Source organism: Passer montanus, unplaced genomic scaffold, assembly GCF_014805655.1.
Source record: "Passer montanus isolate IOZ18808 unplaced genomic scaffold, ASM1480565v1 scaffold51, whole genome shotgun sequence".
NCBI lineage: Eukaryota > Metazoa > Chordata > Aves > Passeriformes > Passeridae > Passer > Passer montanus.
In genome coordinates this window covers 5,088,799-5,106,184 of record NW_024370041.1, presented here as the reverse complement: position 1 = coordinate 5,106,184, position 17,386 = coordinate 5,088,799, and the positions used below count along the sequence as shown (strand labels likewise).

Below are 17,386 nucleotides of genomic sequence, written 5' to 3'. Positions count from 1 at the left end.
GAAAGATGTTCAGTTAGCCAGAACAGTGAAGTAAAACAGTGAAGTAAAACAAAAGTGGCACCTTTCATAGGGAGATCTTTGAAGCATTTTATAAATAATCACTATTACAATGTAGAAGTATTTCCAAGACAACTGGAATCACCCATTGCCATATTCATTTTCTAGACAGTAGCAGTGAAGAACAGTTCTCAGTGACTTTCAGGGCTCAAGGTGTAACTTGGACTAGATCCTGTAGCTGCTTTGTTAACTCTTCAAAGTATTGTGTAAAGACTGACTCCCAGACAACTTCTAAATACTGAGGGAGGAAAGGATCAATTTCTCTGCCAGTTAAAATTGTTCCCTGCACAGGTAGGGTGTTCAGAGAAAATGGGTCACCTTTGCAGACACATGTAAGAGACCTGATGTGAACCAAGGCAAAGCAGTGCTGCTGAAATAAGAACTGGGATTATTCCTGCAGAAAACAAAGCTTAATCATAACACGTTTGACTTAAATCCAGACAAGTTCTGTGTTCAGAATTCAAACATGCATTTAAATTCCAAATGAAGAACTTAATGAGTAGCTGAGAAACAGATGCACAGAATCACTCAAGCTACATACTGCAAATATTGTATGCAGAAATATGAACTGAAGTCTCCTGAAATACATAACTGGAAAAAGCATGAGTTATAAATTATATTAATTAGGTAGGTTGAGGATAGCAAACACATTCCATCACCTAGAATTCACTAAGTAAAATTTCTGTTTTTACAAAGATAGCATATTTTAATGCAAAGAAATTAATTACCTGTCAGTTTCTTGACAAAATGATGGTAACTTGAAGAATTCATGAAAATAATCCAAACCAATGTATTTTATTTCTTTTGTTTGACTTACTATGACTTCTTAATGCCCAATGATGTTCTACCTTTTGATCTGCATCTCAACACATCTCAAAACCTTCTGTATTGTATGAACAGTTTGTATCTTATGCCTGTACTGTGTATAAAATGTTTCCTTAGACATTTTCTCAGACACATGTAAGTGTTTCTATACTTTAGATGGTTTTTTGTGTATACAGATTTCATGTTCTGTATTTACCAACTATAATTTGCATAGAGAACTGAACTAAGAATGATTATGGAAATACCTTAAACTTCAGTTTCACAGTTTATTGACCAGAAATCTGACTGACAATGAAACAGAAATATGGCAATATAGTCAAAATAACTAGGACTCCCAAGACATGTGCAGGCAGGTATAAGTAAAATAACTGAATAGATTCTTCTATGTCATATAGTATCAAGGAAGTTCTGAATTTTACTAATTCTCTTCCTGTCATGAAATATCTTCCCTTTTTTCAAGATGAGAAAATGGAAGTAAGTGGGAAAATTACAAAGCATTAATTCTTGTGGAAAAATATCATATTCACTATTGCCACGTAATTAACATGCAATAGCTCACCAAATCAAATAAATATGTAAAGAGCAAATATGATATGAGCAAGAGGCAGACTGAGACAGAGTGATGATGCATTTGTACTGTCTCATTCTCCCAGTGAGAAGTATGAATAAATACTTTGGAACAGCAAGAAAAATAATTGCTGCTGCACATAATATATGCCTCTAAAATGAAAAAAAAAATTTAAAATACTGTGGGTGTTCTAAAAAGAGAAAAGCGCAATACTAGTTGGTTAAAACATTATATAATTTCATTCATTTCAAGATAGATTAAAATTTTATATATATATCTTGGTTAAACCATCCTCTTAGGATTTGTCTACTCAGAGAGTGGCACAGGCAGGAAGGCAACAGGAATAGAAAGTATTTTAAAAGTCAATAACAACATGCCTATCTCTGCTTGAAAGTTACAGCAGCATCTTGAATATCACCTAACCAACCTTAAGGCAAATGTGTTTAGACAAGATAAAACTGTTTATGCATCTAGAGGAGATACCAGCAAGTTTTAGAAGTGGCCCTAATCAATGCCACAGGATGCCAGATCCATATTTTTCTTAATGCAATTTAGGTAGGTGGCTTGACCCTTGCTAGTCTGCACTAAAGTTGTATTATTTTATATTATCAGAAAGGGCAATGGAATATACAGAGTTTTGAACTGAGCCCACATAATTACAGGTCATGTGTGTTTGTTTTAACTATGTAAATGTTTCCTGCTTTGGGTTTTTTTCTCTTTCTTTTTGTGCAAAATGAACTAGGATCTTATTACTTTACTGTAATTTAAATGCTGCTGGACTGTAAGCAAGCAGACTGAGTAGCTGATACTGTTACTAAAGATAACTTCAGTATGTGATAAATGCCAGATAGGCTTTAGAAATACTTGCCAGATGCCCAGTCCCCCAAGCAGAGAATCAATCTTTTCACAGTGTTTATGAGCTGTACCTAAATACATAGTTTTAAAGAGTAGGCAGACCTGCTCACAAGATGTTTGAGACCACAATACAAGCACAGCTGAAATTATTCTGCCTAAGAACTTGAAACAGATGAAAGGTGCCAGATTGAACGATACAAAGCTGAAGATAATCTGTAGTGCAGTTATTGCAGAAACAGCAATGTGGGTTTTCATGCGTTCCACTGTTAAGGCTGAACAGCTCTTTTCTCATGTTTACAATTCTCTGACCCTTGAAAATTCTACAAGAGAAGCAATCAGGATAGTGGATTTCATGACCTCAGTATGTGTCTGAAGGAAACAAGGCAAACACCCAGCCTGATTGTATATTGTGTATCAGACAGTCATTAGCTGGAATGATTGCTCAGCATTCTTTAGGATCTCATTTTGAAACAGTGATGTACTGATGCAAGATTCTTCTGTCCTTATGCCAAGTTCTTAAACCAAGGTTTCACAATTCATTTTTTGCTGGGGACAATTCTCATGTCATACATACATTTCATACATTTTAATATTTCATACATTTTTATATAAAATGTTCTCCCTTTGTAACTGAAAACACTGTTAAGGCAATATGGTTACATTGTGCAATTACACATAATTCACCTCAGGGAACCAAAAGGTTTTGATCACCCTGATGAGTCTCACCCAGGATCTCTACTCACACCATCTGCTCACTGGCCTGGGAGCCCCAGTCAGACTCAGAAATGGGTTTCAGTTTCCATTATGCCGGGAATTCTTCTGCTGGTTGTGTCTCCATTTCTGTCTCCTGCTTTTGTAGCTTTGTCTCCTAACTGGACTTCTGGGTGGACCTGACTTGTCACCTTGTTTTTTCCAAGGGTGATTTGCTATCAGCAGAACCCATCTCTGCCACCAACCTCCTCACATTCAACAGCATGTCCTGCACGGTGAGGGCACTGCCTGTGCTTTCATCACCTTTGGCTCCCTATTTCTCTTCCATCATAGAGTAGCCTTGCTCTTGTCACTCCCTGACCATGTCTTTGTGGATTATTAATGGTGCATAGGACAAAATCTATGAACCATAGACCAAATCCATCCCATGCTCCTGGCCAAAGACCTTAGTGTAAAAACACAGGTTCGAGTTGAGTTTCCATCATGACAAGATTTGCACTGGTGTCAAATTTTCAAGTACAGTTCCTTAAAAGTTACTCACTTTGCTTTGGATCTTTTGAGCCTTGAACACTGGCTTACTCTCCATATTGTCTTGTATGTTCTGCAATTCAAACCAAAAATACATTATTACATTTCAGAAACAAATTTTCAATTACTCAGCAAAAGATATTAGGTATTTATCAAAACTAACATATGAATATTCATCAAATATTCTTTGGAGAGTAACAAATTCTACATATTTTGGAATTGTAATATACACAAAAACTTGTTATGTACATCCAACCTAGTGGGAATACGAACATACAAAGATAGATCCAAATATTGACTAAAATAATCTTAAGAAGTAACAGTAATTCTTTCTTTCTTTGACTATGAAATATTGCTTACATATATATATGTGAATATATTCATCTTTTCACTGAAAAATACTGAGAGGATAAAATAGGATGTCAAACAGACTTCATGGAATTATTAATTAGTGGTAGAATTCTACTGATGCTTATTAATTTAATGATGTTAGCTATAGATACTGATGGGGATGAACACAGTGAATAGAATATGCAGCACTGATGCTGAAATGCATATATTACATACATAGATTGGTGACTTAACAGTGAACTGGGAATCAACCAAAGCAAGGATTCTGTATGAATGGGACCATTATTCCCTCAGCTTGGCTGCTCTGTGATATCAAAGTTAATGCAAAAATAATATGTGGATTTAGAGAAATATTGCCAGTTTGGAGATTTGTTGGAGCAGTTTCATAGAAAGGTTGCTTGTCTCAAAATTAGGAAAATTATAAAGCAGCACCAGAAGTATAAAAGGGGGTTGTGCATTATGCATACAAAGAGGCAAATGCTGGTATAGGGATGTGAAATGACACTATAGTTATAAATCATAGAACAAAATTCTTAAGCCCAAATAAACATGTTTTTTCAAATACTCTAAGATATCTTTAAATACTCCAGTCATATTTCATCTCCCTACTGGGGAATTTTTCAGCATGTATTTTGCACCATACCTCTCTCTTTTCAGGCTTGATGGTTGCACACCTGAACTGGTTAGTATTTGCTTTCAGGAGCAGATCCTAAAATTAAAACAATTATCTTAAAGAGTGTGGTACACTTAAATTTTATGTCTCAAAAGGTCTTGTAGCCCCAACCACTATATTCAGAGAATCATAGAATGGCTTGGATTTTTTTTTTAATATTTATTTTGGTTGTAAACCAAATCTCTAATTAAAGCTGTGAAACACAGACCAGATTTTCTAATGGTTTTCTGGGCAGCAGCTGATAACATCAGTGTTTCTATAACTGTCTAGAGTGTGGCTTCCAGTGTTCTCATTCCTCACAGATGCTCAGATGTGGTTCTTACATTTACAGCTACAGCTTCTGCAAAAATGCTATGAAACAAATGGCATTTTCCATACATATTTCTGCTAGGACCCATCATTTCAGCTGGCTTAGCAAACAGTCTAGGGAATTGACCTTTGTGAATGCTTTGGATGCCTTTAATAGCATTCCAGAAATGACAAAAACTTTGTCATTTGTTGTTATTGTAGCTATAATTTCTGTGGTGGTTTATCTTTGTTTCTTGTATTAATGCATTTTCTTTACTGAAGAATGTGGTTGGTTGTTAATTTTATAGCTGTCATAAATTTTTGATGGTATAAGCACTGATAGGTGTGCTTTCCCCACAATATGGAAACTACAAAAGGATAAAAAATAAAGTTGTATTGTTTTATAATGAAATATCAAGCATAGGTAATGTGATGGACCAGCAAAAGGAATGCAAAGTTTATCCCCTTAGAATCTGCCACACATTAAAGCTTTCACCATAGTTTAGGAATAGAATCCAATGTCCCTTTCACATGGACATGAGGACAGCCCAGAACAGTAACGAATAGACTTGTGATGGCTAGTAAAAACTAGTCAGGCATTTTCAGAATGAGGGTGGGAGAGTACTGATAAAAAGGAGTCACATGGCATACCTTTTATCAAGTTTATATTGTTATTTGATTGGATATGGTGACAACAGTGTGTGAATGGAGAAAGAAAGTGGAAATGGACACTTAATTAGTTCCTTTCCAAGGAGAAGACAACAACAATCTGCTTTAACTCTGAGCTACCTCATTGAACAAAATTCATGTCAAAGTTTGGATCAAATAGCTAGTTCTGTTTGTATTTTCCAGGCCCTCCCTTCCCCTGCTGTCTTAACACAGACCCTGTACTCCGTTTCTTTACAAACCAGGATGACTTCAGTCTCTCAGTCTGCTGAAGGGAATGTATGAAGAATATGTAAGAGTATGAAGTCTGCACAGAAAACAAGTTAGAATCTGTTGATATTTTAAAACAGTGAATAACATGGTTATTTTTCAGTTATTACAGAAAAAAATCCATCAAAAATATTGAACTTATTATGTAATTTGAAGCCTTAATAAATAAGTGAATACCTTATATATCCACATGTTCATGGGACTAGAAGAACCATTGTGAAGAAAATAAATTAACCATGTTTATGCTACTTCACATGGCTGCTTGCAAAATTTCATGTATGGTACTTATACAGTGAGTAAAAGGTGGACCTTGTCCTGGACAATTAGTAATAAAATGAAGAAGGTGGGAAAAGGGTGCTAAAACAGAGTAGAGGATGCAAACTTCATAGCTCTAGAGAAAAAGCCATGAGCTATTTATTTGCAAAAGCAGATATGTTTCAGATAAAGTTCTAAGATTTGTGAAGATAAAACAGTAAAGAAGAACCACTTTAGAAGAAAGGAAAGGATAGAAGAAGAACAAAATACACTTACTTTTGCTTTTTGGATGTTTTTTGTTTTGATTTCCTCTAGTTGCTTTCTTTCCTTTGGAGGCTTATAGATGCTTGGAGGAACCTATGTTAAAAGAAAAAATCTCTAGAATATGGGATATAAAACACTCCAAGTGACACATTCTTGCAGGCAAAAAAAAGCTAATCCACTTTTACTGTAGAACAGCAGCCGTTAATTTTTTAAAATATTGATTCTTTTCTATTAGTGCCACTCTAGAAGACAGGGACAGATTCCAATTAGTTGGAACTACCCAGCTTTTCAGTTCTGTTCAATATAACATAACCTCTGCTCAAAAGACCAGAAAGAAAGACAATACTGGCACTAGTACAAGAAAGGCTAAAGCAATAATAAATCCTATAGGCCCTATCAAAGGGAGAAAAATATTTCCAGAATGGGAACAGTTCTGTTTGGCATTTCATAAACTTGACTTTCACAGCAACAACAGCCAGATAGGGCAGCTGAATAAAGTTAAGCTGTGACACTGTGTGTGATAGTAGGAACAAGTTACAGACTCCAAAGAAGTTCAGGGAAGAGAAATCCTTTGAAGTTTAATGAATACCCAGGAACTTCATTGTAACTGAGGAGGTCTTTGAGCTGAAATAGTGGAACCCTGAGAAACAAGATGGAGAAAACAGCAGATGTTCCATCTCTCTGGTCTTTCCAGACTTTAGTGTTTAAGCACTGCTGTGAAAAATACACCGGGCAAAATGGGCCTTTGGTTTACCATGGCTGTCCCAATGTCCTTGTAAGGGAAAACCATTGGAGGTGTGGATTAAACGTTTGGGAGGTAAAGGACTCAGAGGGTCCTTCTAGCATTAGTCAAAGATCTGGGAAAGCAATCCCATGTCAGCTAAAATGACCAGGACATGACTGGCTGTCAGGTGGATCACAGGACACTAGGGACTTCAGGCTGGTTTCTGTATTTGCATGAGCAATACATTTATCCCAGAGTGAGCTCTGAAAAAAGACTGGCTCTCTCCTTGAGAGGAGTGGGTGAGAGAGTCTGACAGTTTACTGGACAGCTGCCTAAATATTTATCTTGTTAAAAATGTGCTAGATCAATTAAAAGTTACAGAATTAATGCAAGGATTAATGGGGAAAATATATATTCTGTCTTGTGCTGGAGGTCAGTTCAGGGAACATGGGAATCCCATCTAGCTTTATTGGACTATAAAATGAACTACATTTTCAAAAAAATCATGAATCTGATGGACTTTACACTGCCTTTGCTATGTGACATCTTTATCTGCAGGTAAAACAAAGGCACAAACAGAAGAAGCTAGCAATTAAATGCACTGGTGAGACTGCTCAAGTATTTTTGTGAGCTTTTGAAGTGAAGTAGCAGTGAAAGTATTTCCCAGAAGTATCTAAGAATTTTTATTATGCTTTTATGGATGGAGAAATGAAAGCCCAGAAGATTTGCAAAGAGTTCCGCAGGCAGTGAGTATCAGTTTATTTCACTCTTCTTCCTACTCATGTGCTTTACCTGCAAACTGCACTCATCTGCTAGAGTAAGCTGAAAATCTCTCCTTAGAAACTGCTATGCTTATTCCAAGTAATTGAAGGAGGAGCCTTTTCCATCAACTATTTCAAAAACATTCTTTGCCTTGTGATTTAGTCCTTGGGGAAATGGACAGTACCAAGCAGATAGACAGACAGACAATATTTACCCAATTGTTGGAAGAGGAAAAAAAGTCACTATAAATAAATCATAAATGACAGCACCAGAGAGATCAAAAAAGGCCAAACTGTATCTAATTAATCCAAATGTGAAAAAAGAGGTTGGGAATAAGAGACACCAACTTTGCTTTCTCTCCCCAGGCAGTGGTCAGCCTCACATAGCCTGTGGGACATCCCTTAACCAGAGGATTATTTAGGGAACAGCTACCACAAGAAATTTAAGGAAGAAAAGAATGAATAATCACTTTGAACTGTGGTGCTCATCACTCTTGTAGTCTTTAAATTTACTGTCGTAAAATGGACAAGGGAAAGCTAATGAAATGCTATTGCATTATGTGTTTTTATTTTTATAGATAATATCACAAATATATTGGTGGGTCTATATATTTGCAAACAAAACCTCTGTATTGGCTAAATGATTTCACCCATTTAATTGTTTTAAACAATCAGTAACTTAACTCATGAAGCACAGCTGAAATAATAGAAAAAATATCTAAAAAACACATTACATTTAGCTGAATGGTATTACATCCCAGTGCAGCCTTTTTTTAATTTTAATATACTATTGGTTTACATAAAAAATTAAAATAAAATAATTGCATAATATTATCATTTTAGTATAGTGCTGATATTAAAAGAATGAATTTTGCTACTCTAGGCCAAGATATCCAAGAAAGTTGAATATGCGTAAATAATTTTGCATGTTATCAGGTTTATGCACCTGTCTCCATTTGTCTCCTTTGCAAACCTCAAGGTAAAGCATTCATTTTTCCTTGCAGAATTGCATTTATGAATGTGTGCATGAATATGGGCACTCTTGTGTCTACATCCGTGTGCATGTGTGCCAAGGCCAGTGGAGACATGAATTTATAACCTTTAGACCAAATATTTGGAGTGAATTGTTTTATTATTAAGTCTCCAAATTAAAATGTTTTTCCTTTTTATTTAGTGACCCCCATTTTTGATGAACATTTATGATGATGAATGATTATCCTAAGCTTCTAGGGCCATGTTACCCCAAGGCCAGATACCTTCCAAGGCCAGTGGGGAATCCCATCTCACTATAGGTCACTAGGAGAAGTACCCTGCCCTCTGCAAGGACCCAGAGCCCAGCCCTCCCCTGGGAAGGCAGAGTGTGCTCAGCACACAGGATGGCACTGCCACCCCAGCTCCTGACCCAATGCATGTGACACATCTCACCTTACTTGGAAACAAATGCCTGGAATAAAATAATGCTAGAAAGCAATACCTAAAATAATAATCCTGCTCATCAGAATGAGCTAATTGCAGCACAGGGATGCAATAACCTATTGCTCAAATTCCAGATGCCTCTGTGTGGTTCTGTACAGCTGTTCCAGTGTGGAGCAGCAGCTGTGGGTCGTGGCTGCAATAGTCCCTGCTGATAAACCACATGACAGCTTCTTTGACAGGTGCATCAGAACCATGAGTAAAAAATTGCTATCTCCTACAATGAACACTTTTGTGAGAAAATGGATGAGAGCATTTCTGCAGCAGATGATGGGATGTAATGTGGAAGAGCTTTATTTCTTTGTGTTCCTCTGAATTGCAGACAGCCCTCCACCACACTGGAGCCACACCATGGCTGGCTCCCACCCTACAGACCCTCTCCTGCCATGTGAGCTGTGGTTTCAGTCTCTGTTCATTTCAGGATGTAAATTGGTGATACTGGCAACAATGTGGCAAAGTAAAGTGAATCTTAATTTGCAGAGAGAGGTACAGAAATGAATAGAAGGTATGTCACTACTACACTAATGGCTTTAGATTCACACAAGGTTTAAATTTGCAAACCTGGCCAGAATGTAAACCAAATGTAGTATAATCCAAACAACACAAATGAACTTCACTAAATGCATCTGCATTAAAGCAAATTTATTCTAAGAGGGGCTGCACAGCATAAAGTTCTAAAGTGACAGCAACATGACTCATTCCTATACTGATTAAGTAGTTATTAAATGCAGTTTTTCAGAGCCTGGTATTAAGCTGTTTCAATGTAAAATCCCATTAACTGTATAACACACTACCATTAAATTGCTCTGCCATCCTAAGATGTAAATGGTTTCTAAGAGCATTCAACACATGTATTATTTAAAACCTGAAGTGCTAATACAAGGTGGCAGATAATGCCCAAATCTGTGATTTCTAAGCTCACTTCCCACTGCATTTAAATACAGATGATTTTACAGTCTTTATTAAGTTAGTCATAGTAGCTTAATCCCAGATCCTGTTTGCTTTACCCCAGTGAGATAACATCAGCTGTGGGTTTCTGATTTGTACCAGTGTAACTAAATCACAATCTGAAACAATAACTAAAATAACTTAGCATTTCAAAGAGAAATCTAGTCTCATTTTTACATGAGCAATGAATTTGAACTGAAAGCTTTAATTTTAGAGATTCAGCATTAAGACAAATAAAAATAAAATTCCACCTTCAAGGAGGAGCTGCAAACCTAGAGTCTATCTCATTTCCAGTGAAGCTGCTTCTCCATTTATTTTAATGAAAATTCATTAACAAAACCCCCTAAATTTAGATTATTAACTCCCCTACCAAGATTTTGTGCACAAGCATACATGAAATTTAGTGTCTTTGAAAAAATAAACCAACTTACAGGTTGTCTTTTTGGCAGTACTGGCAGAGGTGCTGGTGAAGGTGGAGGAATGGCACGTGCCTTGGGTACAGTCAAATTAAATTCCTTTGGCTGAGTGACTCTTGAAGTCTTGACAGTGGTGGTACGATTACTTAATTTATCTGTGAGCTTTTCAATCAGTTGCTGCATTTTTGGCTGCCACCTTCAAATAAACCCAGATTTTTCAATTTTATTTTGTTTTTCTCTTTAATACAAACTTACAAAGAGTAGATGAGTTTGGCAAATTCTGTAATGCTTTCTGCCATTCAATTTTATTAAAATTAATCTATGAATCTGTACTCAGGATTTAGCTACACTGAGTTACTTAACCTCTTGGTAGATGCTATCCACTCAGATTACTAGTGGTGAAATAGCCAGTTTTCATGGAATTTACAGTTTTTACAGCAACTATCTGGCCAGTTGGTTTTGTGGCAGGACCAGCTGAGGAGTCAGAAAAGCAGCTGTCATAGGCTAATTGCACACTTAACAAACTCAGATGAAGAGACTATGAACAGTGACTGAGTGCTGCCACATGTACCAACAGAGCACATGTGGATCAATCTTAGAGCACAGGCAGTTCTAACAGAAAAAACAGAAAGATCCAAAGAGTTTGGTGAATTATCAAATGAACCTTCAGTGAGCCCTGGGGGCAGCCAAGATGATTTTTATTTCTGTAGCTTTGGGCTTGTATCAAGGTTCAGACTTCTTCTAAGGATTGACAGGAAAATGCAGATTAAAGGTACAACACAAACAGGGTATCATAGTCTAATTACAGTGACAGCTTCATGCCAGTTATTCTTCCTCTATATGTGTTATGTCCTTATATATTACACATGCAATGGAGCTTCCCCAGAACTTAAAAAGCAGATGACAATGAAAACTTACAGTAAGTTGTTTGTATGACTGTTACTCTATTACTGTCATTACAGGGTGAGGCTTGCATGTAACTTATGCAAGTAATGAAGCTCCACTATAATAAATAAGACTCTTTCTATTAACCTCACTGATATTAGAAAGAGAAACACAAAGACACATTTAAAAGCATTGCAGCCACTGAACTGACTAAATTCATCACTGCATCCTCAGACCCCTGAAGGATGTTTCAAACCCAGTAACCAAATCTGGTCTTTAATATTCTTGTAAAACTTACATTTGCCACTTCCAGGCAAAACATGGGTTCATTACTCTGAGTGTAACTGACTGTGAAGGACAAGCTCCAATAAACTTGGTGCTAATAAAACAAGCAGAGCCTAAGCCTCAGCCTGCATGAATGTGTATGTGCAAGAACTCTGTGGGTATGGATGTGTATATCCATACCTCTCTGTCTGTATTTTTGTATTATTCTAAGCATTTTTTATAACTAGAATCACTACAATGGAATATTGTGAGTCAAATTCTGACTTCAGATATATCCCTGTGGTCCCTGTAGACCTCAGTGGAATTCAGAATAGTGCAAGCCAAATATATGTTATATATTTGATAAAGTGCTAATAAACTGCACAGTGTGAAAGGATTATTCTGGGGACTTTGATATGACAGAACCAGATGCAAAAATCCTTTTCAGCTGATATTGTTCATAGCATGTTTTTGCCTAACATTTTTTGCCATCATCTGGGTTAATCCATGCTGCATTGAGAAGGATGTGTGACTGCAGCCACATTGGTATAATTTATCTGTTCTGGGTAAAAATGAGAGTAAAAAGTGATCCAGTAGCTGCAGAGCTACTATTTCTCCACATGAAAATGTTCCAGTTTGGCAAGGATACAGTTGCTACCATATCACCACCTAACCAATGAGTTGATGCACCTCTGAGCATTTAAGCTGTTAAATGATGCTGCAACTGTGTAAATAAATACTTGCTTACATGCTTATCTGACTTGCTCAGAAAGGACTTTATGACCATCAGTATAAATGAGTCTGTGCATAAAGCCATAATCAGGGAAGTCAAACATTTTTTCAAATAGTTAATGTCATACAGATATTGAAGTGACTGATGAGGCATGACTCTAATACAATTTGAACATTCTATTTTACTTTTTTTCAGAGTATGATGTTTTATCTATTCAGGGGCATCAGGAAACAAATGTACAACAGCTGTGAAAGGACTTTTCTGAGAGAGAACCTTGCCTCTGGGTAAGTAAAAGGGATTGCTAAAGACTTGTGTAGACAAGGAGGGTTCTGAGTGACTTCAATAGGAGACACACTTTAACAGAAATGTGAGCTTTCAGGGGAAGCTTTCCCCAGCTTTTAAACTTTGAGGTGGCCAGAGGCTACTTAAACACTACTTACCTTAGCAGTGGATCAATCAAGTTCTCTTTTACATACTCTGAATCATAGAAGTGACTCCATTCATCTTTTATCCATGTGTTCAGGTGCAAGTCATTGAAGAAGAACCTAAGAAACTAATAATAAGTGGTTCCTTTTAAATATGAATGTTGGAGACATGGTGTATATAAGACTACAGAAAGATAGTTGCTTTTACTACAAACACTGCTGAAGAACTTGCTGGTATTTGACCTTGTAATTACAAACACAGATGCTTGGGATTTTTAGGTTTTTATTAGCTGGTGGACAGTCCCATGTCTTTTAGCTCTATTTTGTGAGACACTTATAGATACTAAAAATTTTTTGTGGCAAAACAAAAAATAAACTACAGGCTACAACATAGAGATATGTTGATTCATCTTTAATTTGGTTCAAACATTGTGAAACAAAGGTTTTATTCAAAATTAATTACTAGTGGAATACACTAATTTTAGTATAATTTTACAGTAGAGTTTCAGAGTCTAATATACCCAAGGTGGACTTTTGATTATTTAGAACTAGAAGACCCATGAAGCCCAGAAATATGTCAGGCCAGACACTGCACCTGAATGGTTTAAATTCTTTTCACCCCCCTGAGAACTGGGAAGAGGTAATTGGTGAAAACTATACTAAATGCTATACAATGTGGCTTTTTCTTTTATTGAAGTATAATTAACTGGCATATTCCCTTTAAAAAAAACCAAAATTTGGCACACTTATACATTGTAGGGGTCTAGATGCTGGAGAAATAACAACTAACATTTGAACTTTTGTTTGCCACTCCAGTTCACCAGAAGGTCAAAAGCCTTTCTTTAGGTCTTGAAGTATTCAAATGGCCTTTTGAAACACTCTTGAAAAATGGCACTCAGATTCAGCCTGCATCATTTACAGCAATATAAATTCCAAACTTGAACCTTAGCTCTTCCATTAAAATTATTGGGAATGAAAGTACAAGTATGACGCTGAAATAATCACAGTAAAAGCAAAAAGGTCCACTAAATAATTGTGACATTATGAGACATACTGGGAAGCAGTGCACTGTCACTTTGAGAAGCTTCAAATGGACACTTGTAGAGTTTATTAGAATAGACTTGGCATGAGCCCCACCTTAAGTTGTTTTACAGAGCCATGGAGTTCTTTGTATTGAGTTTTTAGTTCTGCAGAACTACCAGGGAGCTTCTTAATTCAAATGGGGTGCCAGGCCCAAGGAGCCTCAAAACTTTGTGAATAATTCAGCTACAAACAACTGAGATTTGACTTAAGGAGTGTGCTGCAGATGTTCAACAAATCTAGAAAACCTGCTACTTGAAATCCATAGTCTTGATGTGACCATTTCCAAGAAATTAACTTTTATATTTAGCTGTATTTTAATCTGTTGTGCTCTTGGTAGTCAAAAGACTGATCAGGACTGCAGAACTAAATGAATATTACCCCCTTAGATTTCCATTCTTGTCTAGAAACTCCTGCTGCTCCCTAAATTTGCAGGTGTCAGCTTATCAACACACCATCCAAAAGAAGCTCTTTATCCCTAACAACTTGATTATAAACTAAGTGTTGAATTGTGAAGAGTTGGGGTTTTTGATGCTTCCAGATTCCTGGAGTTTAATAAGCATATGGTGAGGGATGTATTTTATCCCATTGGTCTAGAAAGTAATTCATTGTCCTTACAGAGGATCTTGCACTGTAGCCCATGCATAGTGGATTGAATTTGTCACCTAACACAATACAAGTACAGTAATTTGTACTTCTGCAATGTGTAAATACAATGCCAAAAGTCTAGACTGAATGAATACCTTCCACCAGAAAAGATGCACGGTGTAGACACTATTTCTACCAGTGATTGTGAGAAAATTGTACATCCAGTTATCCCAGCAGTCGATGTAATTACAGTGAACATATCCCCTACCACACTACTGATCTTATGGGAAACCCTGACTATTCATTGAGTTTATACAAACCCATGTAGACAAGTGTGTATGCAGGGACTATAATACAGTATTGATCATGAGCTGATACACTTAAAATATGACAGACCCTGAGGTTTGAACTGGTTTCAAATTTCTAGGTATTCAGAGAGCTCACAGAAATAGAAATACTGCAGGTGGTGACATGTAAATATTCCAGGTTTTTTTTTCACTAGCTTCCATTAAGCTGAACTCCTCCCTCTCTTGTCCTCTTCTACAGCCTAGTCCATCCTCAAAGGCTTCAGTCAGTTGTCCATTACAGTGCCATGTGAAACTACACCTCTGAATTGCTGTTTCAGCTCTCACTGAGTCTCTGTCATATTTGCTGTAACTATCTTTCACAGCTCAACTAACTCTTCAAGGCAGATGAAACGATAATAAAGGCACACAGTGATTTTTAGCAGTCATATTTAACAGCTGGCTGTTACAGCTTGAGGCTTCCTACAGCAGCACCAGTCCTGTACTGGTTACTAACATTTCCCCCTATATTAAAACAAATAGGTAATTATGTGACTGATGAATGCTATTATGTACTACTGAGGTACAGAGAATGGTTAACTGTGCAATCAGATATCAGCACTGTGATGTATATTTTTGTACTGTTTTAGACACAGTTCCCAGAGAAATGCTGCAGTAAGGATATGCCACAATATGCACCATACTAGAGAATTCTTGGAACACAGCCCTGGAATGGTCATTCAGGCACTGCAGGGATTGCAAATGGTAATGTGGGATGACTGGACATCATTTCTGACCAGAGTGTGCCTGAACCAAAGTCTACAATCTTAGTATGGATAATCCCTATCACAGATGGTGATAAGACAAAAGAAACTTTTCTGTTTTGTGAACTGAATTGCTAGGAAAAATCCCTAATATTTCTGTTTGTCTTTGGCCACATGTGACACATGGAAAACCCAATATCAGCAGTCATTGCTTTTACAGCAGCAGAATGGGGCTTCTCTCAGATTTCTGTTTGGATGTGACAAGGCTCTGTCTCCTCAGCAAAGTCACTAGTAGTAATTTAGTAACAGCATTATTTTGCTTACTCCTCTGTCTTGAACAGTCCAAAACTTTCACTGCTCAGACATGATAATGAAGAACCATTTCCCTTCTGGAAGTGATGGAATTACACCAGCAATGAATTGTACCCACATTTATATTTTAATGTATACTCTGACTGCAGTAACACAAGTGTGTCTAATTAAAGACTGTTTTGCAATGCACTTTTACAGGTGGGCTGAATTAATCCCTTGCTTTTGAGAATTTGAACTTAGTATTCTTAACACACTTTTACACAGTGGGGTCATACAGATTTCTAGAAAACAAAAAATGGGAAATTTTCTCATCTGGTATTATCTTTACATCCATGCAGGCATTTGCAAAGCTGAAATGCTTGCATTCACAATGTAAGATTTTGACTTTTGAGTTAAGGAAGTAACTGCAGGAAGCAGCATGTTCTGTTTCTCCATACAGATCAGCCACTGCCTGAAAACATTATTGACCCAGCTTGGACTGGTTTTGCCCACCATTCACCATGAGGCTGATCATGTCCTGCTATTCCTACCTCATCTTGAATTCTATTACAGTGCCCAGATCTTATGTAGTGATACTCCTTTGATTATCTCAGAAATTCTGTAAAACTGCTTTTAGAAGCAATCAGAACATGAAGCAGAAAAAACAGGTTCTTAACTGCCAGAAAGAAAACACTTTGTATTTTTTACAAGACAATGCAGAAATTACAAAGCTGTTTACTTCAAATTTTTATTTCAATAGTGTATTTTCTCTACCACACAAACCCTTAAATCTTAAAATAAATGTAGAAGAATAGCATGTAGAATAATAGAATACAAAAATAGATTTGAGCCAGCAATGCATGGCTAATTTCTTAAAAGGAAAATCACACTAAAGTTACAAGAATGGATTTTATCCCATGGTTCTCTAATTATATCACCATTAAAAAATTTTGCATGTATTTTCAATATTACAGAATGAGAGCTTGTGATTTGCTGTTCAAGCAGATGAACATGTGTAAGTGAGGTAGAATTGTTATTCTGCCTAAATAAAAATATCTGAACATTCATGAAACAGAGGAAACACTGTGACTTTGAGTTGAATGAATTCCATCATACAGGTCTTTAAGAGAAAGATCTTAAATCTCCCATGGGTCAACATCATTCACTTGAAGACTGTTCATTTGAGTTAGGTTTATCTGCATGATGAATAAAATTCCACTCATCCTGTGATGTGCTAAATATATTTTTAATTGAAGGAAATCTGTCCTATGTAAATATATGTGAATATTTTTTCAGTGTCTTAACTGAACTCAGGCACAATAGTCATCAGGAAAAATCTAGAGGTCAGCATCCTGAAGGAGGTTCCCAAATTTCTGATAACTTTTGTTGCTAAGGCTGCAGATCTGCCTTCTGCTCTTTTGTCTCTGTTGCTGGGGGGA

The 17,386-nt window shown here is 36.6% G+C and overlaps 1 protein-coding gene across 1 annotated transcript in view; it reads right to left on the bottom strand.

Moving 5' to 3' along the window:
* The window catches only part of CFAP99 (cilia and flagella associated protein 99), a 51,195-nt gene that overhangs the window by 15,903 nt on the left and 17,906 nt on the right, over positions 1-17,386 (bottom strand). The window contains exons 5-9 of the mRNA XM_039723904.1: positions 12,956-13,068; positions 10,649-10,829; positions 6,324-6,404; positions 4,539-4,604; positions 3,558-3,617 (exon numbers count right to left, since the gene is read on the bottom strand). Coding sequence (XP_039579838.1) covers positions 3,558-3,617; positions 4,539-4,604; positions 6,324-6,404; positions 10,649-10,829; positions 12,956-13,068 — 501 coding nt within the window. The remainder of the gene's footprint in view (positions 1-3,557; positions 3,618-4,538; positions 4,605-6,323; positions 6,405-10,648; positions 10,830-12,955; positions 13,069-17,386) is intronic.